Source organism: Sebastes umbrosus, chromosome 2 (genome assembly GCF_015220745.1).
Source record: "Sebastes umbrosus isolate fSebUmb1 chromosome 2, fSebUmb1.pri, whole genome shotgun sequence".
Taxonomy (NCBI): domain Eukaryota; kingdom Metazoa; phylum Chordata; class Actinopteri; order Perciformes; family Sebastidae; genus Sebastes; species Sebastes umbrosus.
In genome coordinates this window covers 9,447,948-9,471,087 of record NC_051270.1, presented here as the reverse complement: position 1 = coordinate 9,471,087, position 23,140 = coordinate 9,447,948, and the positions used below count along the sequence as shown (strand labels likewise).

The following is a 23,140-nucleotide window of genomic DNA, read 5'->3' as shown; positions in this document are numbered from 1 at the left end:
ATAAATACCAGACTTTTGCCCAGGAGACCGGTGTTTGTGTCCCGTGTGAAACAGGATGTTAATGTTGATTTATTTGTCACGTAAGTTACGTACTTAAGTAATGCTACTTACGGAGTTATTTTGAGCCAAACCACAATCTTTTCCAAAACCTAAGTAACTTTGTTTCCTAAAACTAACCAAGTCGATCTTTTCCTTAACCTAACTAAGTAGCTTTCTTGCCTAAACCTGAGGAAGTTGTTTCCTGTGAAGACGGAAGTTTGTTTTGAAAAGACTGTATGCATGTAACGAGCGGAAATTGACACGTGTTGCTGGACATTTGTAGGAAAACGAACGAAAAAGGAGGAATAACTTTTTCGTTAGATATGATACGAACCGTTGTATGAGAATACGTTAGGCTAGGGCAACATGGTCATTAAGATGTCTTAGTAGGGCTATAGAGGAGAATAGGTCTCCCTGAATCACCATAATATGACTTGGTTGACCATCAATGAGACTTGGTTCCCGGAAACATTGATCCCAGAACATCTGAGGAACACACACCCCCACCACCTACACCATATCTGTATAATCCCATTTTTTTTATTTTCAAGGTTAATTCCTCAAGAATGTCTCAAAGGTGAAAATGAATGAAATGAGATGAAAATTTCCAAATTCAAATTTTATACATTTTGGAACAAAATATCAGCAATTGGCTGCTTCTACCCAAACAAACATCAGTATAACTATTACCCTTCAATAAGCTGTATGAGTCACAGTATGTATGATTCACAGTTATGCAACAGAGAAATATGCCCACAATGGCAAATGTAACCTAAATTACAGTAACCGAGGGCTGAGTACAAAACATAAATACTATTGAGAGCAGTGCCAGGGTTAATTACATGCTCTTGTTTTTATTAACAAACAGTCATGACCCAGCAGGCACTGCTCTATAGTTACCTTAAGTTAACTATTATCAACAGGATGGGAATGCTCTCTCTGTGTGAAAAGAAAAACAGAAAGAAAAGTCCACAGCTGAAACATCAGTCTTGAAACAACCTCAAAACCATTACCATCTAATAGACTGGTATCACCAATTTCCTTTCATTTTCTCAATTTACTTTCATAAGTCAAACATTTTATAGATTTAAGTGCTGTGGAAATGCCCCTGTGCCCCTCAGGGTGAATCCATCAAAGAGACACAAAACGCTGTTGATGTTCCCTGATTTCTATGATGGACTGTAAATCAAAACTCCTTTTTAACTGTCTGTCAAACATTTTTATAAGTGTAAAGTTTCCTGCCATATACTCCCCACCTCCAGTCTATACACCTGGTGATGTGCACGCACAGTAGCAGCCATGCAAGCAAGCACAAGCACATTACGCATTCACATAGATGAAATGATGTTTACCTCCACACCTTCAACAGCTGATCACAGGTTGGCGGTGTTTTGCATCTGCACATGCAAACACTGAGGCTTTCATCTTGCGTGACTGAGTTTGTTGATTGAGTTCAGGGTTTATGTCGTGTGTGTAAATTGACAAAAAATCAAAGTGAGTAGTGTTGTTACAAAAAGGCTGTAATTTCCTTGTCTTTTAAGGTGTTCCAGCAGAGATCTAATGGTGTTAAACGTCTTAGGTTGGTGTTGACTCTGTATGTGTTTTTTTGCTGTACAAAGAAAAAACTAAAATAACAAAAAAATCTACAGGTGCAAATGCTCATCCTGCACCTGCACACATGTTTAGACTGCTGCTGAACCAAATCCAAACATCCATTTTGTATTTTTATTAGCCGGTCATGGGGAAAGCTGAGTTGACTCTGACATATTTGGTTTTCTTCCCAGTCATCAGATTGTGAAATGATAGGAATACAAAACTCTCTATTGCTTACAGATATAAATATAAATATAAAGTATTAATAACAATTTAACAGTGCCTGACGTGTGACTGGATACCATTTGGGATCTTGATAGGTTGGTGGTTGCTCTCAGATTTGGGGTGTTAGTAATACTGTCTATATTTGTTGTGACAGAAAAATGATTTGTATTTATTCAGATAAAACTGGATGTTGTTCTTGTTTTGACTCTACTACTTTTTTGCGTTTATTATTATTGTTATTGGCATTAAGTGAATCGTTCAATTACCATTCTTTTGCTGCAAGGATCTGCCAAATTCACATTACTCCACACCCTTTTTACATCTTTCTTGTACTGTGTTTTAATGATTGTGTCAGTGAGGTAAGTTTGATGAAAATTTTAGGAAGATTAATTCACTAAAGGAATGCCTAGATCAAGCAGTTATCAAGTCTCTGCAAGTTGGTTTTCACATGAAAACCATTGCCTGGAATGTAAAAAAAACACTTTCAATAATCTATTACAACACTGCTGTAGTCTATGAGGAAGGTTCAGCAGTATTCAGTGCATGTAAAAGGGGGGGAATACAATCATAGGAAGAGAGAATGACAGAAAAATACCAGCTCATGGTGTCCAGGCCAGCAGTGTAAATCTGTGAACGCCTGCTGCTGGATGAATAACGGTTCAGGAAAGGGCATTATAGACTCCAGTCTCCGTGCCACTCTCCAGCCAGTCCCAGGCAGCTGCTGTCTAAGCAAGACCTTTGTTATGGTGGGAGTCATTTCGTAATGCTACTGGTGTCTGCACACTGGTTGCCAAGCTCTAATTGAATTATCAGCCCGTTTTCCAAAGCAGGCCATTTGGAAATTCCACTATCATAGATACCACTACCATGCCAGAAAGCTGAGTCTGCCGGGGCCAAAAACAACATTTTGTGATGCTGTGCTGTGCATGTGTGTGTGTGTCTGTATATGTGTGTGTGTCTGTCCATCTCTCTGCACCAGTGTCAGCAGGGTAAGAGGCTGCGCATCTATCAGCCTTGACAATCAAAGTGATTTGTACTGAGATTAAAGCAAACAAGGGTTAAACCTGAACGCTTTAGGTGTCTTTAACAGGTCCTTTGCCCACATGAGTGCCATTGGTTGATTTAGTGGTCGGTCGGCATGCAATCACAGTTACCCAGCTGTGGTTTGGCCCCAGAATATCACATAAGTGGGAAGCAAACATAGGAGATTAACTGCCATTGCAAAACCAAACACTGTTGACAGGATACGTTAGAACTTGCATTTGTTTTGAAGAATGTGAAGACTGTAGGAACACACGTCATTAAAGCAATATTATTATTTTCTTAAATCGTAAAACAAGTCTGTGTAAAATGCTCCTATTATGTTGCTGACAGGGAACTGATTGACAGGGTAACATTGTGCAAAGAGTTGCTGCTGTGACAACAGATTACATTTCGAAACGTTTATCAGTGTTCATCATGTGCACATAAACATGTTGTGACGCTGTGAAATTGGCAAATAAATATATGTTATGATGAATTGAAGTGAAAGCACCAGAATGTTATATTCATTATGGTCATGTTATGACCAATTAATCAGTTACTGATATTTGTATATTACAGAACGCAAAAGTTGTGTGAGTGCTGATGTGGAACAGGTACAGGACTTGCTTAAAGACACTTGAAGCATCAATTCAGTGACCTTCTGATTATGTACCGATCTCTCCAACCAAGACGCCACCATTTATTCTCAATACCGAAAGTTTGTAATGTTTCAGGTAAAGTATCTGGACTGTTGATAAAGCTAACGCTACAGGTGAAATGACTTCAAAAACACGACACTTGGTCATCTTTGCTTTAGTTTAAATGTCTGAAAGTTTCCAATTTCCTTTTTAAACCTGCAGTATGCAGAATGTTTTTGGCATCATTGGGCAAAAAGTCCATAATAATCTTTCAGCATATTGTAATTCAAGTGTATTGAGAGATAACTAGACTTCTGCACCTCCTCATGGCTCTGTTTTCAGGCTTTAAAAAATCTAGCCCGTGACGGGAGACTTTGGCCAATCAGAGGTCATTTCAGAGAGAGAGCGTTCCTATTGGCTGTTCATTCAACGGAGGCAGCTGTCAATCACTCGCAAACTCCGATCAAACAGTCAAGCTAGGCAGCGCTGATCAAATATGAATCAATATTCTGTTACTGTAATACCTATTTCTCACCTCAAATGTTTTCAGAAGCATCTTGTAGTGTACTGTTTAGCTGTAAAATGAGAAAGTTTGCTCTGGCTGGTGGGCGATGCTTGGTATTTCCTCAACTGATCTCAACATGGCTGCCGGGTCACTGCCGTGTTTCCGTCTTAGAACTTTAGTTTTAGTTCATGAAAGTTAATTGTAACATCTTGGTCGCCAAAAAGCGTTCGTTTGTACTTAGCTCCACCCTTTCTTCTCACTGGTTGCAAAAAACCAAGATGGCGACAGGAAAAAACCAAGATGGCGACCACCAAAATGCCGAACTTGAGGCTTCAGAACCATGGATGTATTAAAAGAACTGGATACAGCGTTGGAAGCGGGGCCCCGTTCATTCCTATGAGAGTTGCTCATTGGCGCATGAAGCCTAAATGGTTCGACTTCTGTCTGGAAATGTACCCGGATCTTGGCGGAGTAGTGTCCACTCAGTCACATGACTTGGTCACGGGGTCCCAAAGTCACGCTGTCGTCACGGCTTGCGCTCCAGCCTCGGTCTGGGTCTCACTCACATGAACGGAGGAAGGGAAATTACTCTGGATTCAGCAATTAGTGCGTTTTACAACTTTAAAAACTAATTTTTTTAAATAAGGGCTATTAGAGTGTTCGTACTGGGAAGTTGATTCACCTAAAAAAAATTATCCGCTGAGTTACAGACTTCTCCTTCCCAATATAAGTCTATGGGAAAAAGTTTTTTGGGCCCAATGCATCACGTGACTGACGCGGAAGTTGCAATACAGCCGTTTGGCCACTACGAAAGTCCGGATTGACGACCATGGCACTTCCTGAGGGCTTGTTCAGGACGGCAGTCTACAAACCAATGGGTGACGCCACGGTGAATACGTCCACTTCTTATATTCAGTCTATGGTCCATGTTTTTTTTTGGTAGATGATTGGCATCTTTAACAACGTTTCCTACTTTTTGGATGCATCTGCATTACTTCACAAACATAAAGCCCTTTTCTAGAATTTCAACATTGTGTCCCAGGAGCCTAGATAAGTTTTATCACCAGGTTTCATCTTAGCCCAGTTATGGCTAGATTTACTAACACTGCCGGGGTTGGAGATTTTATTTCCTGTTGCTGATCACTGTGCAGAGATGCGTTTCTCATGGTACGATGCTCCAAATAGTCAAAAGTATACAGCATATATGTTTATGCAGCCTGTCATTGAGAATTTGTATGCCTCTAAGCATGTAAAAAAGAAAAAAAAGCAAGTTGTTAAAGTGTTGCTGCCAAAGGCCAGGTCAGGAGGTCGGTAGGACTATAAAGATGAAGCTGTTGTCCTCACGCGAGGCAACTCTGCAACCAGAGGCAACGCTCTTTTTTCCCCCCCTAAAAGACAAGAGAGCTGTGAACTTGCTCATCCGGTTTTTCACACTCTTGGCTCTGCTGCGTGCATGCGAACAGCTTGTAAACGACGGAGGAAGCCAAGGTGTATAGAGACCAAGTGCCTCGGGCCAGGGGAGTTTACACAACGCGTTGCCATTAATCCGCCCTCTCAGATTTTTCTATTCAATTCTGCCATAACAATGCCAATCAAGTGCAACTTCCCTGTGAAGCAAAGTAAAAGCGTTTGGCAGCTCTTTGATATGCATTCTTGACAGATGGGATATTGTATCCGTGTGAAGTCTGCCAAGAGGCCCTGTTGCGGACAATCAGATCATGCTTGTGTCATATAGGCTTTTACAACTCTGAGAATATGTGGAAATCTAGTGCTCTTGCAGACATCACATCACATTTTGTGTTTTAACCATTGATTTGTTGCCTTCGCGGAGCTTGCATGTGTGCCTCAGGGATCTGCACAGAAACAAATTCTCAAACGCACAAGAACCAATTACAGCTTCCTCTGAAACACTATCAGATTAGCCACTGTTGTAATGTCAGGGATCAGTGTTTCTGCAAAGAGCCTCATGCAGTGGCTTCTTAAACCGCCACCTGCAGGACAACAGATAATACATAGTGATCATGGGATTGGTGGCATGCTTTTGACACAGCTAATAAGTCCATTACTCATCAGACAAGCTCTGATTCTCAGGCCTTTTAGCAACTCCATTATGAACAGAATGACAGAAGTCGGCCTACAATCGGAAGAGGGTGTGCCCAGAGACAAGGACTGGAAGAGGAACAGGCTTCAGAGAGTAAACTAGGGTGCTTAAGCACTCAGAGCCTCAGGCATGTAACTCAGATTTAAGAATGAGTTAGCGTGTCAAGATAGCGTGTCTTGCAGCTAGACCACGCCTGCACCTGTCAGGTGTTTCTGGCATGTCTGTGTTTCGTGCGGGAGACCATGTGTGTGTGCGTGGCTGCACGTTAGATAGTAAGACAAGTCAATATGCGTGTGTGCTGCCTCTTCTCGATGCACGCAGCTGCATACCCTAGCGATGATAGACACCTGCGCTCTACCTAACCCTTGCAACGGTTACAGATCCCTGGAAACATCTAAATATTGATCAGGAATTTCAGCGGTTTAGCTGCTGGGCCGGGCAACTTCCTCGCCCTTTCTGCTGACACATTGAATCTGGTTATATAAACTAAAATATTTCTGTGTCATCTCCAACTGTCCCAATTATCTGTGCCTGTGGGTTTGATTCACAGACTCTGACTGAAGCTGTTCCAACCTGTGTTGTGATTGAGCAATGTTACATTTTTGTAGGTCACAGTTTTCACACTGCGTGATCCAGATGTAAAGCAAAAATCAATCCTGTAGGTGACCTCTATAGGTAGCTGCATGTCAGGGGTCACTTGTAGTTGTGACATGCAGGTAATGAACACTCTTCACATGCCTCCTGCGGTCGCGTCTACAAGGTAACCCTCGTGCAAAAACTTGCAAAACTCTTGCGAGACTAAGAGAACTATTTGAGATCAGTGCCTAACCTTAAGCAGTCAATGTGACCTTGAATGGTTAAGGTTAGGCACTGACCATGAATAGTTAAGGCCCTGACACGCCAAGCCGGCAGTCAGCCGTCGGACAGTTTGGGGCCGTCGGACAGTTTGGGGCTGTCGGTGAGCGCCCATCAGCCTAGTTTTTGCAGTGTGTTCCGCACCGTCAGCTCTAGTCTGCCCGTGTCTGAGTTTTTTCGGCCAATTGAGAGAGAGGTCAGAGAAATCACTCTGATCGGCTGTTCAGTTTAAACAAATCAGTGCACGAGAAGAGAAACGGAATTGAGGAAAACAAGACAATGAGTAAAGTCAAGAGGAAAAACACAGAAGGCTCTTCTCATTTTTCATCATCAGCTGATTCCAATACACAGATATTTTCACAATGACATGGTCATCTGGAATGAAGCTAAGTGGTGAGTGAGAGTGGTGCGAAAATGGTCGGCCAACGCCACTTTAATGCCACGGTTTCCCTTTTTGAATGACAAATACAGACTACCCCAAGAGTTATTTCCTCTCACGCATGCGCAGAACGTACATGCTAACTGGCCGTCGGCTGTAGGCTTTGCAATGTTTTCGAATTTTACCTTTTGGCCAAGATAAAGGCGACGTGTGGTGACTCAACAGGCAGCCTTCATTGCTGCTAGTTCTCTGATGTCGGGTTGGTGTGTCTGGGGCTTTAAGGTTAGGCATTGATCTTGAATGCTTCAAACTGCAGTGGGTAAATTTGGAGCAAATATGATTAAAAAAAGTTATTTTTCTAAAACGGTCACTATATCCTGACAGTAGTGCATGAGACAGGTAATCGGAAAAAGATCATGTGCCTCTGTGTCCTCTTGTGCTCCTGATGGCATCTGAAAGATTTAACAGACCGGAGGAAAACAAACAATGTGAGCCGAGCTGGAGCCTGCCGTCTTTGAGCAGATGTCAATCACTCGCGAACTCAGAAGCACCAAAACCTCAAAGTTATATCTAGGGAAGCCAGTCTTGCAAAACAGTTGGCCACGGTCAGAGGATGCGGGGGAGACTGTAGCTTTGGTCTCCAGGGCTGGAGTCTCTGCTGTATTCTGCTCCTCTGCCTGCCTTCATTCACACACCACGCTCGTTACTCGCTCAGCTCGCTCTACCTCTAGACGTGCATGTGCGCACACTACACACTGCAGAAGAGTTAGTTTAGCTCTGAGAATATCTAGTGAATGTACAGTGGACGTTTGTGCAGAAATAAATGCTGCAGCTCCTCCAGTGAAGGGGCTCTGCAGTGAGTAACGCTATCGTCTCCGACCAAAACTCCGGTGTCTCCCCTGTTCCCTCCGGCCGCGATTGGGAGGCTGAAGCAGGAAAAGCCACCACTAGGATCAGCATTGATTCATGGAGAGACCTCCGTCTGGTCAGCTAACATTACTGCCAAGCAGCTGAAATATAGAGTGATATTGTGGTTTTAGCTAACGTGTGTTGCCTCACTGTTTTGAGCGATGCTCGTTCATGTCTTTGTAGCGCGAGCAACAGGACGCTGACTTTCGTTGACTTAACGGCCACAGGTGTTGCTGTTAACAAGCAATTTCTGATCCTTACAAACAGTCCCTTTAAATGTGCAAAAACACTAGTGCGGTCCTTTGATACCAATTGGGGCGCAGTGAGTTGGAGGCTCTCTGTGACCCGTTCTGACCTGTTGATTCATCCTTGAGCTAAACACTGAATAATGAACCACTTCAGAGTCTGACCCCCGACCCCTGACCCCTCCCTGAAGGCAGCCGAAAGGACAGATTTACACATCAACAGAAGACAACATAATAACTGCATTAATTGACCTGAGCATACACTCGAATACACACATTTGCATTTCTTAAATCACATACAGTATAAATGTGCTTCCCTTACACACAACCCCACGAACAGACATGCACAAAGGCCACTCTCATAAAATCCTTCACCCACACACACTCACACACGGAGGCCCAGACTGTTTGAAGTGACAACCCTGTCGTGCGTGAGGTGTATTTATGAATGGCTATAGTGTGCCAGTCAAGAAATTCCTCTCATACTAGGAAACATCTGGCCAAATTGTATCTCTTGTATCTTTATTCTCATATAAAGATGCCAGCAAATAGTTACACGACTCTCCTCACAGTACAACATCAACGGAGTTTGGCATCCCCAACGGCCTGGATGAAAACACTTGGGAAAGTTGTTATGTCATAGTTAGTCACAGATATGATGAGTTTTATGTATAGATTGTATATATATTTTTTAAAAACCTGTGATAAAAAATACACATCACTCAATTTTATAGGCTGACACTTATGAAATATGATACAGGTTGTAAAAGTAAGATAATTAAATGTTTGCCTTACTAAAAATAGGAAGTTTTTTCTCTCCTATTGTTGATCTAATTACGATGGAGGTGACAGATCTATTGTCGCAGGTGCTATGTGAACTTTTTGCTTGGTGCACTCTGTTGACCTCGTCTCTGCTGTCCCCTACAGGCGGAGAGGAAAGCCTCCAGTTTGCATGACAAGTGGTGAAGGAAATGAGATAATCTCTCTCACTCTCTTGCCTTTCTCTCACTGACACGGTTCTTAAATTGTTTGATGTTGTTTTTCCTGATCCAGGTTGCCCTGGCAACGACTCTAGTGTGAGCGGTGACCGCACGGCAGGGGGCGGAGCTGTTAGGTGAGAAGCCTGTCAAGTCACACACACACATTGATATAGGTATAAGGATAAACACGAACAGACAAAATACTCACACAATATCTATCCAGGCATAAATTTATCAGTACAAAGACACACACACTCTTTTTCACACACACAGGAGCACAGCAGAATTTATTCAGACCTCAGGATCAAAACATCAAACACAACGAAAGACCAGACGGGGTGAACTCGAGCGCAGCAAATCAATCACGCAGAGCCTTCTCTTTGGTGGTGGCTACGAGCCCAGACAGGTCCCCCTCTGACAACCTGTGGTCTATAATCATCCCTCCAGCTGTTTATACCCAGGCATTTGACCTCTAACCTCTGATACTTACACCTTTCATAATGACACTCAGCCACGCTAGAGTTCAACAGTGCTGAGGATAATGAACGGGGGGGCATGTGCCTCGCACATAAAGTCCAACATGATTTACTTATTTGACATAACTTGCGTGTTTGGGTAACTGAATATTTTTGGATGGTAATTATATATGTAATGCAGTGAAAACTGTGAATTTGGTTGCCTCACCTGGTTGGTATTCAGAGGGATACAGTGGTGAGGCCCAACTTTTAGGGGGATTATATGTGATTTAGCACCCTCTGCTGGTGGAGAGGCTTCACTTCAGGTAGCAGGAGGAATACAGGGTGGTTAAAAAAATTAGCTTTAACTGTTTATTTGTCCAAAGTTTTTCTTATCAGCAGAGGTGCTACTGAGGCAATCTGGGTTGTAAGAGGGAGGAGAGGAGTATTACATGTCCACGATCCACACAAAAATCTTCCCTGGTCATTTTGGGATTCGATTACCTTAAGTCTATCTGTTTTCTGCTTATGGCATCAATGTTTTAAAATTCTCTGGCTGCTTTAAACATGCTCTATTTGATATCCAGAGCATTAATATAGCAGCTAACATCTATTTACTATGTCAAAGAAATAGAGGAGTAATGTCCACCTAAGCAGAGAATGAAGTGACTCTCCTTCTGTGTCTGTCATAATCTGAACTTCTCCTTGCTTTGTTGACATACCCGGGCCGGCAGCGCGTGCCTTTTAGTGCATGTTCCTGTATGTGAGCGTGCCCCACCGGCTAGCTCACGGCCGCCGCTCTGCACTGCTCTCATACGGCGGTTACAGCTGATAACGCCGTCCCGACTGACGGTGCTGTTGCAGAGGCGTAGCACCTACCTTCCAGTTCCCCCCCCCCAGGTTAACATGGTTAGCTCTGTCAGTAGTGTTGCTGATGTTTTCACTGAAAATATACATTCAGGTCTCATCTGTCCCTATTTGGCCAACATCAAAATTCCCTTGATCAAGACATTAGAGCCCCAGTTGATCTAGTCGAGCTGTATATATTGTGCATGACTACAAGAAACCATCAGTGAGCATGGTTTCAACTGTGCTCCCATAAGTATATAAACGTATGTGCTGATTTCCCTTTACCGTGCTTTCATCAGAACAAGTAATGTTTATTACATCTTTGAAACTTGATGATCAGTTAACTAAAAGAAAATTCAATTCTAGATTTAGACAAACCTTTATTGAGCAGCGAGTCCTTGTTGGCAACTGCTTCACAGTAAAAAAGAAACCTTTCAGGCAGCCTTCCTTCTTTATGTCTCTTGTTTCTGGTTAACTCCTAAGTGAAAGTATGAGAATATGTGCGACCCTCATTCCCTTGAAACGTTTCCTTCAGGCCATTAATCTGATTAAAAATATGTTCACAGTCAACTTGCCTGATAATATGAGTTACAAAAGTAATTTAAAAAGTGATTCTTTGTCTCCCTGGACCTTTCCCAATGCATACATCCATTTTATCCTTTCAATTTAAAACTGTCTACAACCTTGTACATGTACTGTCGAAAGATTGGATGTCTTACATATTCAACCTCTCTCTTTGATTATATCTAGATGAACATTTGTGGTAAATGTTTTTTGGTTTATCATGCTTGAACTTGAGTTAATTGTACAATCTCAGAAAAATACATCAGACATTACTGTTTTTGTCCAACAGTACAGGATTGGGATTGTAATCCTCATGAATCTCATGAATTAGTTTCTGAAGATGCCTCAGAGTAGAGAATAGCTGCAGAGCTCAGACTTGAGGGTTTGGATACTGCAGGCAGGTACAGGGGAGGCCTACAGTATGCGGGTCCAACGCCCTGCAGGCAAACTGTCAGTGGCAGCAGAGCTTCCACGGGCAGACTCGGGAACAGGAAGAGATGTAGACGATAAAGTTCATCGTTTGAAGTGGTTCAGCTCAGAGGCTCAGACATAAAGGCAGACACTGCATCTCTCTCAATCTATGCCCTGCACACTCACACCACAGCATGTGAAAAGCAGCCAGACAGTGCTTCCAGTGGTTAAGAGAGTCCAATTTCTTGAATTTTCTTTCCATCTCTCTGTTTTACTGTCTGTTGCAGTGTCAAAGATGCAAGCAAGGCTCCACTTGCCCAGTTCGTCCCATCTGCGTGGTTAGGGATTATTTATATGTTGGCACTTTGACCACCAGCATCCTTTATCAACAAAGAAACAAAGAGTCAAGTTCGGTGTCTGTTTTGCTGGGTTTGAGTGACCGTTACTGCGGGTGGGATGTCAAAGGTCAGGTGCTGAGCAGGAGATCTCCTTGTCCGGAGCCCCACTCGACAAAATCCATTTCTCCGCTGGAATGAGGAGGACTGTCCAGGGAGATGCCCCGCCGCTCCCCAAACACCTTCTCCTGCAGCTCAATTATGTCATTGCGGATGTCCGCCATCATTAGCAGAAGGAAGTCGAAGGAGCCGGGCGGACCCTGGGGACATAGGACGAAGGGAGGAATGGATTAAGATGACATTTTTCACTAAGTTTGACAATCAGTAAACTGGGTTTCCTTTTGGGAAGAGAGAGGCCCAATAACCCTTTTTCACAGCATACATGTTGGCATGTCAAACTGCTAATATTAAAAACAACTATATTCTATTTAGGTGAGTTAGTTTAAGGGTCCTTGTATTGTGTGTACTGGCTCCCTGTCATGGCTTACTGGGACACTACTGAGTCATCGTTAATTACATTTGTCTTGTGTGTTTCCTGCTACGACAAGTTAAAAGCAACAGTCCCTCACTGATTACACTAATTACTACGTCTGCTTCAAACATGAAAATAGAATGAGATGAAAGCTCTTGATCCAGGAAATAAAACCTGGCCACTATGGCTGCAAAATGCAATAATTAAAACATAGTTAAATTACAGATACATTGTGCATAAACAGAGCTGTTTTTGGCTTCATGAAATTATTGTTATGGTGACTATTAATAGAATGATTCAATTTGTAGATAAAAAAATCACAGTACAAGGTCAAGTCTCAATGTATAAATACAATTAATCCCTCCTCAAAGCTTTAAAAATGTGAATTTACAATGTGTTTTAAGTCTAAATTAACTTACAGGTGGACCTATGGGTCCTGGAGCTCCTCTGTCACCCTGTAGATGAGAAACAGCACAAATTAACCCATTGTCAACAGACACACTTTCAAGAGCTATACAATCTACACAGTAGCAAATAAATTGGTTCAGATAAATTAAGAAAATTTTGTTCTATAAGTGTCCTGAAAACCATTCAATTGAATGTCAAGCAGGTTAAAACCGTATTATTATTGGACTAACAGTGTTTTTAGTGTACATATAATCATTATGTCAATGTATATCTGTAAGGAAGAAACAAAGAAACCAGAAGCATGGCAGAGCGAGCTGCTCAGAACTGCATGTAGTTCGATTTTATAACTTCAGAGCAGCCAATGTCACACCTTTAGTGGACTCCACTCACTCAGTGACAGTAGTATATAAACACTAGCTGACAACAGTGTAGCTCCACACATGCATACACATGCATACACAAGGGATCTTCTCATTCCTCTATTGAGCTCCTCCTCGTCTCCTCTCAACGTGCCATTTTGAAGGATTTCTCAATTCCTAAAATGCATCTCGAGGGGAGAGGAGTGAGGAGAGAGGAGGCTTGCCATAGGAGCTATGAGCAAGGATGCACAGGTGTATCCTTTGCGGAAGTCTTTTCAGCACCCGTGACGTATAAAAGCGGCGTGACAATGGACAGGTGATGCAGCTGTGCCGCACGTCATATTTAATTGACGTCGCTTTGAAATTACGGATCAGAAGCATCGTTAAATGCCTTTTGCCTCGACTCCTCTCTCCTCGGGTCTCTTCCTTGCCTCCACTGCTTGCATGTCATGTTGGAGGGACTAAGATGAGAGGAGAGGAGGCGAGGGAAGGAATCAAAGAAATGAGAAGAGGGGAATTATTCAAATCACATAAGAGGAAAATAAAGATGTAATAATGACCTTTAGTCCATCTCTTCCTGTTGCCCCAGGGGGTCCCTGTATGAATGATAAGACACATTAGTTTGTCAAGCTAATAAGTCACGGTGGATATACTTATACACGGTTGTTCACGTAAAACCAGTGGCACCAAACCCATATTCGTCAGACTTGCTGACACATTGGATCATTAGACACACTGAGGATGTGACCTCCAGGTTTTGAGATGTGATGTCCTGATGTAGAGGCTCCCGTGGGAAATAAACTGACAAAAAACTACGTTATAGAATAATTGTTGTTTCCTTACCACTGGCCCCCTGCGGCCTCTTTTCATCTGCTTCAGGTCAGAGTCTGGACCCATGGGTCCCATGTTTCCCCGTGGACCCCGAGGGCCAGGCGGACCCCTGTCCCCTGGGTCCCCTCTCTTCCCCGGTTCTCCTGGGTGCCCTGGTGAGGACAAATGGACACAGCGATAAAGAGATCTATTTAAAATGGGATAGTCATTAGCATCAGAGTGATGAACTGTAGAGCATTTATTTCTTTCTAAGCTCCTCAGAAAGGTCATTCAAAACCAACTTGCTTTGCATTTACTTTCATTTTTACTACTTTAATGTTATATCAGCCTGTTTGCACGAAAAGGCGTATAAATACCACGATAATGCACTAGGTATTTAGCGTTATGGATGGTCGATGGGCTCAAGAAATACTGGAGTTTTAACCAGGAGACCCGTGTTCAAGACTGTTGACCTGTGTTTTGTTTTGTAAATTACGTTAGTGATGTTTGTCACGTTTTTTATTGACGTTTATGACGTGCTTTCCTTAGTTGTTTCTACGGGTTTTACTTATTTTAAGCCCAACCATGATGTTTTTCCCTTACCCTAACTAAGTGTTTTTCTTGCCTGAACCTAAGTTAGTGTTTTTCTTGTGTAGAGAATTTTTATTTATTTGACTTTTTTCCCAGCACATTTTTATTTTATAAAGCTTCCTCTTTCTCTGTCTCTTTACCCTCTTCCTTTTGTTATTCTAACAACTATAATTCACGACTGCATTAATCACAAACTCTCCCTGTGCACATATCTGGAGCCTGCAGTGAATTTAACTTTTCCAACCTTACAGTTACTGTATATCAACATTACCTGGGACCCCAGGAGCTCCTGGAAGGCCGTGTAGACCAGGAAGACAAGGGCTGTCAGGACTTTTTCCTGTCCTCCCCAGAGATGGCTTATCACTGTTGTTTGCGAGGCCAGGTACCTACAAACACACACAGACACACACACACACGCACACACGCACACACGCACACACACACACACACACACACACACACACACACACACACACACACACACACACACAGGAAAGATTATGTAGGCCTACTAGAGGAAAACCAAGGCAGCATGTGCAGTTCCCCATTATTATTGCATAATGTCAACCTTAAATCTAAACATCTATTTTTCAGTCTCCTATATGCCGAACATGTTGACACACTGGTTGTAGTATGTTTGGTTCAGTTTGAGGTGGTCTCTGTTACCTGGTTGGGTGACTGTGTGTTGCCCAGCCTTAGTTTGAGCTGCAGCAGACTGGTTTTCATGTTCATAAAATCTTGACAGGTGAACGAGCAGGTACCAGCACTCATCAGGGTGTCTGACTTCCCCGATGAACTCACTGCAAGACAAAATTATTTTTTTTTCAAGCACACATTTTGAGTTTGCTCCTGAATTTCCATCCAGACGCTGTAAATCTCAACTGAAACATTATAAACTCACAGTTGTGTACAGGGATGCAGGAGCGTTGGTCCGGTGCGAGTATGTAGCCAGTGTGACAACGACACAGGAAGCTGCCCACCGTGTTCACACACTCATGGTCACACATGCTGCTGCTGTCTGGGAGCGCACACTCATCAATGTCTGTATGTATGTGTAAAGGGGGAGAAAGAGAGAAAAAATGTAAATGATTACAAAGAAAATCTGAAAGAAATCTCACAAAACAGGAGGAGAGCGCTGTTTTCCAGTTAAAAATCCTGAAAAATCTCCTCTAACATGTTAAAAAGAAGCAAAAAGGAAGTTATTTGTTTGAGGAACCTCTTTTAATATGCAAGTGGCTCACTGTGTGATGAAGTGGGTGAGAAAATAAAACCCATGACAGTAGTAGACATGTGAGTCAAAAGTATTGAGCCGGGAGATATGAGAAGGTGTGAGTGTACTGCTGACCCAGACAGTAAGGAGATTTGTGGTTGCGGTGTCTCTCTCGGTCGAAGCGATAGCCGGGGTAACATGTGCAGACGACTCGTCCAAAGTTATCAGTACACTGCTGCTCGCAGGGCGACGCTGCACACACATCCACGCCTACAGAGAGAGAAATGACACAGAGTATGTGTACTTATTTATCACAGGATCGCTGTCTGAAAACCAACATTACTGTAATAATCACCCAGGAGCACTAGTCTTTATTACCACCTATATATATATATATATATATATATATATTATATTATATTGTTTATCGATAGGCCACAGGCACCGCTGCAGTAAATATCAAGTATACAGAAAATATACAGCAAGTAATACATTGATCTCAAGACACAACATCAGACTGTGTGGTAAACTGGCGTGGTCATATATGTGCGTGTGTCTATATATATATATATATATATACAATATGAGTTTTCAGGCACATTCATCCTTTAAAGGCTGTGTAGGTTGTGTTGATGGAGGAACGGTGCCCTCTAGTGGCCGATGTGACTCACTGTTATTCTTTGGAGGCATATGCCAGGCTTTACTCCAAGTACGCTGCAGACACTAAACCTGTTTGTCAAATACTGTTCACAAGTGTTCCTGATCATGATTATGTAAGCCCAATTTTCACAATTATCAGATTGTTTTATATGGATGACCACAAGACAATGTGGCAGCAGTTCTCTATGCCAAACCTGTGGGCACTTTCTTCTCTGGTTGGCTGTTATGTTATTTGTTCCAGGGCACTGCAATGTGCAAGTTATCTGATACGACTCCTTAAACATAATTACTCTAAAATGACAAAAGTCGCCCATAGGACATGCATTATCTGGACGTCTTTGGAGGTCCACATGAACAAATGTGGTCTCTAGGCTGTGTGTGTGTTTTTTTGTGCAGCCTGTTTTAATCTAAAAACTGCTGTAGTGGAGAAATGATATCAGATTTGGAGCATGCGAATCAGATGTGAGGGCTCATGAGCCAGACTTAGAGGATAGTGTGTATGGTTTACCTACTTTCAGGTATGCACTGGCCCATCACAAACCTGAATCCGTCACAGCATTTCCTCCTGGAAAACAAAACAAAAAGTAATCAGATGTTTTGTGTTTTGTACCAGAGAATTAAATTCAGAGGCACGAGAAAAAACAAATACTTTATTACCACATTGACATATGTCACTACTTTGTTAAATATTTCATTAGTGTGGTCCCATAATTACAAGTTGCTAAATTTCGTCAGTGATAAAAACAGATTAAACCAGCAAAATTACAAAATTACAAAATCACAGTTCATGCTGAGTGCTCCTCGAGTTGCCGCAGGTGCTGTAACCAGTAACCACCAGAGGAGACCACACCTCACCGATTTGTACAGAACACAGTGGGCAAATCTAGCAGGCCTTTTCAGACCAGAGTTTGGGTTTGTTGCAAGAGGAGACTGAGCCAAATGTGCATTTTGTGGAAAATGTAGTGTCAAATGTTTAATCTAAGCACGAGAAACACTTTAAAGATGAGTCTGATAAAACTGTCAATCAAGAGGGCAGTGTCAAAATATTGTTTAGAAAAGTTGAATCAAAAATGTCTAACATTTCAGAGTGTATTGCCTAAACATTCACTGAATGCATAAAGGAGGCTTCCATCAACAGTGCAGAGGTTTACTTTGATGGACTGCAGAATAAATAAAACATCATCAGGATTAAAGACTTGCTTCTGTACACAAGAACTGTTGAGAGGTGCATGACTGAAATGGTGGAAACTGTACACATCATAGACTGTATATAGAGTGCTACAGGAATGAGTCCTAAATCCCAGAAATGAGTTAGCATTTTAGCACTTCTAGTTCCCTCGTCTGGAAGTCGATGGGTTTTTTGAATGGGATTTTAGTTAGATGAATGAAATAAGGTTAACGTTTTGTTCTACGAAATAAAATACGTCAGTAAATATCCCACTCATGAATTTTGAAGCCTGTATATGTCTTAAAAAAGGCGTTTGTCTAAATGAGACTACTAAACGTCATCACGCCGACTTGTCCGCCTTTACAGCCTCGTTGTGTATACTCGCCCTCATGTGACTGTGGTGTTGTTTGTTTATAGCCTAATGTTAACTTTTGACTTCTAACGATTGCATTCACACTTAAAAAATCACAGAAGTGATGTTCTTTCGTGAAGTTTATCTTGCTGAACAAAACATGTAAGTATCATAAATGTTTGTTTGACACAGAGCCTATTTTCCACAATAATCCAAAACCCAATGGAAAAATCCAGGGCGATGCTAATTTCCTTGTTGGCCTACAAAAATACGTCATCCCTGGAGCACTCTACAAAGATGGACAACATGACAACTCCCCAAAAGGAAGCCAAAACATCTTGATGGCCCCCTGGTGGCTGGCTGCAGTATAGGTCATAAATCTCCATGTTAGCGGATGGGACATGGGCCAAACTAAAAAGTCCAAAGTACAATTTTTCCAAATGAAGGTTTCTGTCATTTTAGGTTCTTATCACGCTGATGTATGTTCAAGTGTTCATTTTGATATGTTTCATTTTATTTAATTATTTGATGCTTTAAAAAGGGGGCAAGACGTCATGATTGACTGCTGTGATTGACAGGGATTGCATGGTAAACCCAGTTAACCTTTTTACGTACTAGTAGCCTACAGTACATCACAACATGGCAACTGAGAGAGGAACTACAACTCTATTATTATCATAAACAATGTCAAACTTCCAATTACAGTGTAACTATCAGTGCATGGTTGTCTTCATGTTTGTAAATTGGCGCTCATCATAGAAAAGGTTGCTGACCCGTGCTACTGTATATACTGTAGCACCGCAGCCAGATTATATACAGTAGAGTTACTGCAAATACTTAAAAGCAGATTGTCACTCCAGCTGTCTGAAGGCTTCTGCTCGTTTTCACACAGTAAAAAAAGTCCACCGATACATGTAAATATAAGTAGAAGAGTAGCTGAAGTTTAGGCCCTACTTTTTCTGATTTGGCTCTATTTCTCTTCCTGCTCCTTGACCAGTACTTGAACCCTGACCAAACTAAACTAAAAACTGTTACCGAAACTCAAGTGTATAACTCCTTTTACAGTCATTGCTTTTGTGATGTAAGCTCGTAACAGTTCAGTAGATGCCGTAATTTTGAAATACAGCATTGTGCAATGAATATTGGGAAACGATTTCTCCCGGAATTGATTTACCGTGTTTGGCAATGACACAGTGTCCAGCCATCCCGCAACAATCCACCACATGTTACAGACATTACAGTTGGAAAAACAGAGAGGAAATGGCTCAGAAACCGGAGCAGCACAGCCACGCAACAAATACAGCACACACACACATGCTTAGAGAAAAAGGAGAAAGAATACACGACTCCTAAAAACTGCATGCTGTTACTGGAGGGGAGTTAGCATGCTGCCTCATTCACGGCCCCCTCAAGACAACAAGTTGCTTTTATTCTCCTCCAGCCTCCATGCAGTGTAACCCTAAATCACTCTGAGATCCCCCCCTCTCCCTCCTCCTTCTCCTAAATGAAAAATAACCTATAAAACGGCGAGACCGGCCTAAACTGATGAGATCCAGATGAGAGCAGCTTTAATCTGCAGCTTGTAGCTGGGAGTGTTGAGAGGGATGGATAAGGCCGGGCACGGAGCTGAGGTGGAGACAGGAGAGTGAAAGCTGAGATGTCACTCGTTCACTCAGTCAGTCAGCCGATAAATCCATCAATCAGTCATCTCAGTTGGGATAATGCATTGCAGATGCAAGTAGCCACTAAAAAGTTTATTTCAAGTCGATCAGGTTCTGATGTGACACAAAAAGTTACCATTTCTATTCAAACGCAGACTGTCAACCTTTTTTTTTTCAAGATGAAGACCTTGCTTTTAAAACAGGTCATTTCACTGACCATCCTTAACTTTGGGATTGCTAATATGGTTTCGTAAAAGCACTGCTAAATTGATTACAACCAAATAATTCTTCAATAGTCAGAAAGGGATGCACCAATTCGATACAACTAATCAATATCCGATTCAGCATGTTGAATCGTCGGTGAGAGAAATCCCTCTGATTGGCTGTTCAGCTTAAGCGTGCACAGCACGAGAAGAGAAACGGAAGTGAGGAAAGCAAACCAACGAGTAAAGTCTAGATGGCAAACACATAAGCCTCTTCTCATTTTTCATCTTAATCTCTTCTGATCATTCCAATACACGGATATTTTCACAACGACATGACCATCTGGAATGAAGCTAAGTGGTGAGTCAGAGTGGTGTGAAAATGATCGGCAAACGCCGCCTTATTTCATGTACGTATCATAACAACGGCTTGTATATCTGCAGTCCTCGGTCTTCTTTTTTCCCTTTTTGAATGACAAATACAGATTATCGCCGCCTGAGTTATTTCCTGTCACGCAGGCGTAGAACATACGTGCTAACTGGCCGTCGGCTGTCATCTTTGCAGTGCGTTCAAATGACAGTCGGCCATCATCGCCGCTAGTTCTTTGATGTCGGCTTGGTGTGTATGGCCTTAATAGTCATCCATGCCTTCATATCCTCACGGATCGTCTACTGCAACTCTCTCTACTCTGGTATCTCCCAGACATCCATGTCCCACCTGCAACTCATTCAGAGCGCCGCTGCTAGTCTGCTCACTGGAACCAGAATAAGAGCCCACATCACCCCCATCCTGGCCACCCTGCACTGGCTTCCAGTTCACTACCGAATTCATTTTTAGATCCTGCTGTTTGTTTTTAAAGCTCTCAACGGCTTAGCGGCCCCCTACACATCCCTCCTCCTCAGCCCCCACTCAACTCCTAGAGCTCTCCGTTCCTCCTGGTCATCCCACGACGAAACTACAAATCCAGAGGTGATCACGCCTTTGAGGTCACAGCTCCTAAACTTTGGAACCACTTCCTCTTAGATCAAACTTTTCCCTAAGCTCTGATTTTTTTCTGGTTGTACCTATGTTCTTGCCATTTATGTTTTTACTATGCTTTATTAATTCTTATATATTGTATTGGGCGGCACGGTGCACAGCAAGAGGGTTCAAACCCGGCTTGGGGCCCTTCTGTGTGGGGTTTGCGTGTTCTCCCCGTGTTAGCGTGGGTTTTCTCCGGGTTCTCCGGCTTCCTTCCACAGTCCAAAGACATGCAGGTTAATTGTTGACTCTAAACTGCCCGTAGGTGTGAATGTGAGCGTGAATGGTTGAACTGGCGTCATTTTTCTGCACCGGAGGTTGTCGCTTGACTGAGACACGGCAGTTCTTTGAGCTAAATGCTGACATCAGCATGCTAACACCATCTGAGCTTGTGGCGTGTGTAAGCCTATGTGATGCATATGTGTGTGTGAGTATATGTGAGCTTTGCTCTTCCTTCATTGCAGGATAAAGTAGCTTTATCTCAGAGTCTTAAGCTCCCTCTCATCTCCTTTGCTTCCTTCTGGATTTACAGCACTAGACTTGTTTCTTACCTCAACTCTGGATCCTACACGGCCTCTGCACTTTACTTTCAAAGCTAGTAACCTTCCCCGCACACTCACACACATACACATCCTCACACACTGAAACCCTAATGTTAGTGGTAAAGCATCACAAATTTGCACATTGGTCAAACTAGCCAAAACAAACCAACTGAATCTTGCAGAGTAAACAGGAAAGATAAAGACGTGAAAGCCAGAGACAGACCCAAGACGGTGGCAAAGAGCAGAAAAACAACTCGTATCAAAGAGCCACAGAGCAGCGAAAGCCAAGTGATCTCATCTCACAACACACCACACATGCACATACATGGACAGACCGTCTGTCAGTCAGAAACGCAGCAGCCTCAGCAGCTCTCCCCTGAGTGTTTGTGATGGAGCAGAAGAGGGCAGAGGGGAGAGCTGACCCGTGTGTTTTTGTTTTGGAATGTGGAAGTATGTCGGTCAGACAGGCAACAGGCCCGGTCAACATGACATGACATCTAAAACACCACGTTACACTCAGCGGAATCTGACTCATGTACATGTGTGTAGAAGTTTATCTGGTGGGAATACGAGCGTGTTTCTTTTATCAGTATATATAAATTGTAGTAGTCTTATTTTGGTATGAAAATGGACAAAAATTGAATATGAGCACAAAATATTGGCAAAATAATAGCAGCCTTTATTAAAAAATATCAGTAACCTACCTTCAAAAACCCTGAACAATCTAACGGTGTGTGTGTGTTCACATCTGCACATACAACATGTGTGTGTGAGGGCTGGGATATCATCCAGTAATTGGGTACAGCCCTTTAATGTCAGTCAAGGTTTATTAGCGAGAGCGATCCATGACGCTAGCAAGCTCCCTCTCCTCCTCTCTCCTTCTTCATGTCCTCTCGGTGCACTTTGCTTCACTCGCGCTACATCGAGTCTGTGATTTGAAACATGTCGATTTATATTCAGGCCATTCTATCGGCCTCTTGTTTCACGGTGCTCTCCACTGGTTTACTAGTTGTTGATATAATCTCTGTCTCTCTTTTCTCTTCTCTTCAGACTGACATGTTGTTGGCCTCCCTCTGTCCATGAAACCTGATGAGGTGTATGCCTTTCCATCTTTATTTCATTCAGAGCAGTATTTTCTGTCCCCTGCAAGGCTTGCTGAGGCCAGGAGGATTGTTCAAAGCCTTTAACAGGCACTTTTAAAATCTGTCTGATTTTACAATTGGTTACATGTATTTCTCTATACTGAGTTCACATTTTCAAGACTCTTCACACGGTTTTCTTTACCAAGATTACAACACTCCAAAATGCTACCGAAACACTTCACACAGCCTCCATTGTCGTCAATGTAAATAATACACAGTCTGCCAATGGTGTAACACTATTCCACTGACGTAGAGGTGGCAGTAATGTGCAAAGATGCGCATCAACGTGTGAGCAAAGGCAGTGAATAAGAAGACTGCTAGCTAATAAACCAGGCAGCAACCTCCGGCTCTGAAAAGTGAAGCCAATGCAGAAGT

At 42.5% G+C, this 23,140-nt stretch overlaps 1 protein-coding gene and 1 long non-coding RNA gene across 5 annotated transcripts in view; one reads left to right on the top strand and one right to left on the bottom strand.

Annotated features, from left to right (window-relative positions):
• Positions 1–12,179, top strand: part of LOC119504285 — a 45,531-nt gene extending 33,352 nt beyond the window's left edge. Inside the window, exons 3-4 of the long non-coding RNA XR_005210537.1 lie at positions 9,566–9,626; positions 12,059–12,179. This is a non-coding gene — a long non-coding RNA (uncharacterized LOC119504285). The remainder of the gene's footprint in view (positions 1–9,565; positions 9,627–12,058) is intronic.
• LOC119504265 (collagen and calcium-binding EGF domain-containing protein 1-like) overlaps positions 11,160–23,140 on the bottom strand; it is a 37,815-nt gene continuing 25,834 nt past the window's right edge. The window contains exons 4-13 of one of the 4 annotated variants that reach the window (XR_005210535.1): positions 17,189–17,241; positions 16,152–16,286; positions 15,708–15,848; positions 15,473–15,606; positions 15,078–15,192; positions 14,249–14,388; positions 13,966–14,001; positions 13,774–13,866; positions 13,058–13,093; positions 12,333–12,426 (exon numbers count right to left, since the gene is read on the bottom strand). Coding sequence is in view for 3 of the 4 variants with exons in the window: in XM_037796315.1 (XP_037652243.1) it covers positions 12,238–12,426; positions 13,058–13,093; positions 13,966–14,001; positions 14,249–14,388; positions 15,078–15,192; positions 15,473–15,606; positions 15,708–15,848; positions 16,152–16,286; positions 17,189–17,241 (979 nt within the window). In the remaining variant the exon portion in view is untranslated. The other 3 variants (XM_037796315.1, XM_037796306.1, XM_037796324.1) reach the window with 3 other exon arrangements.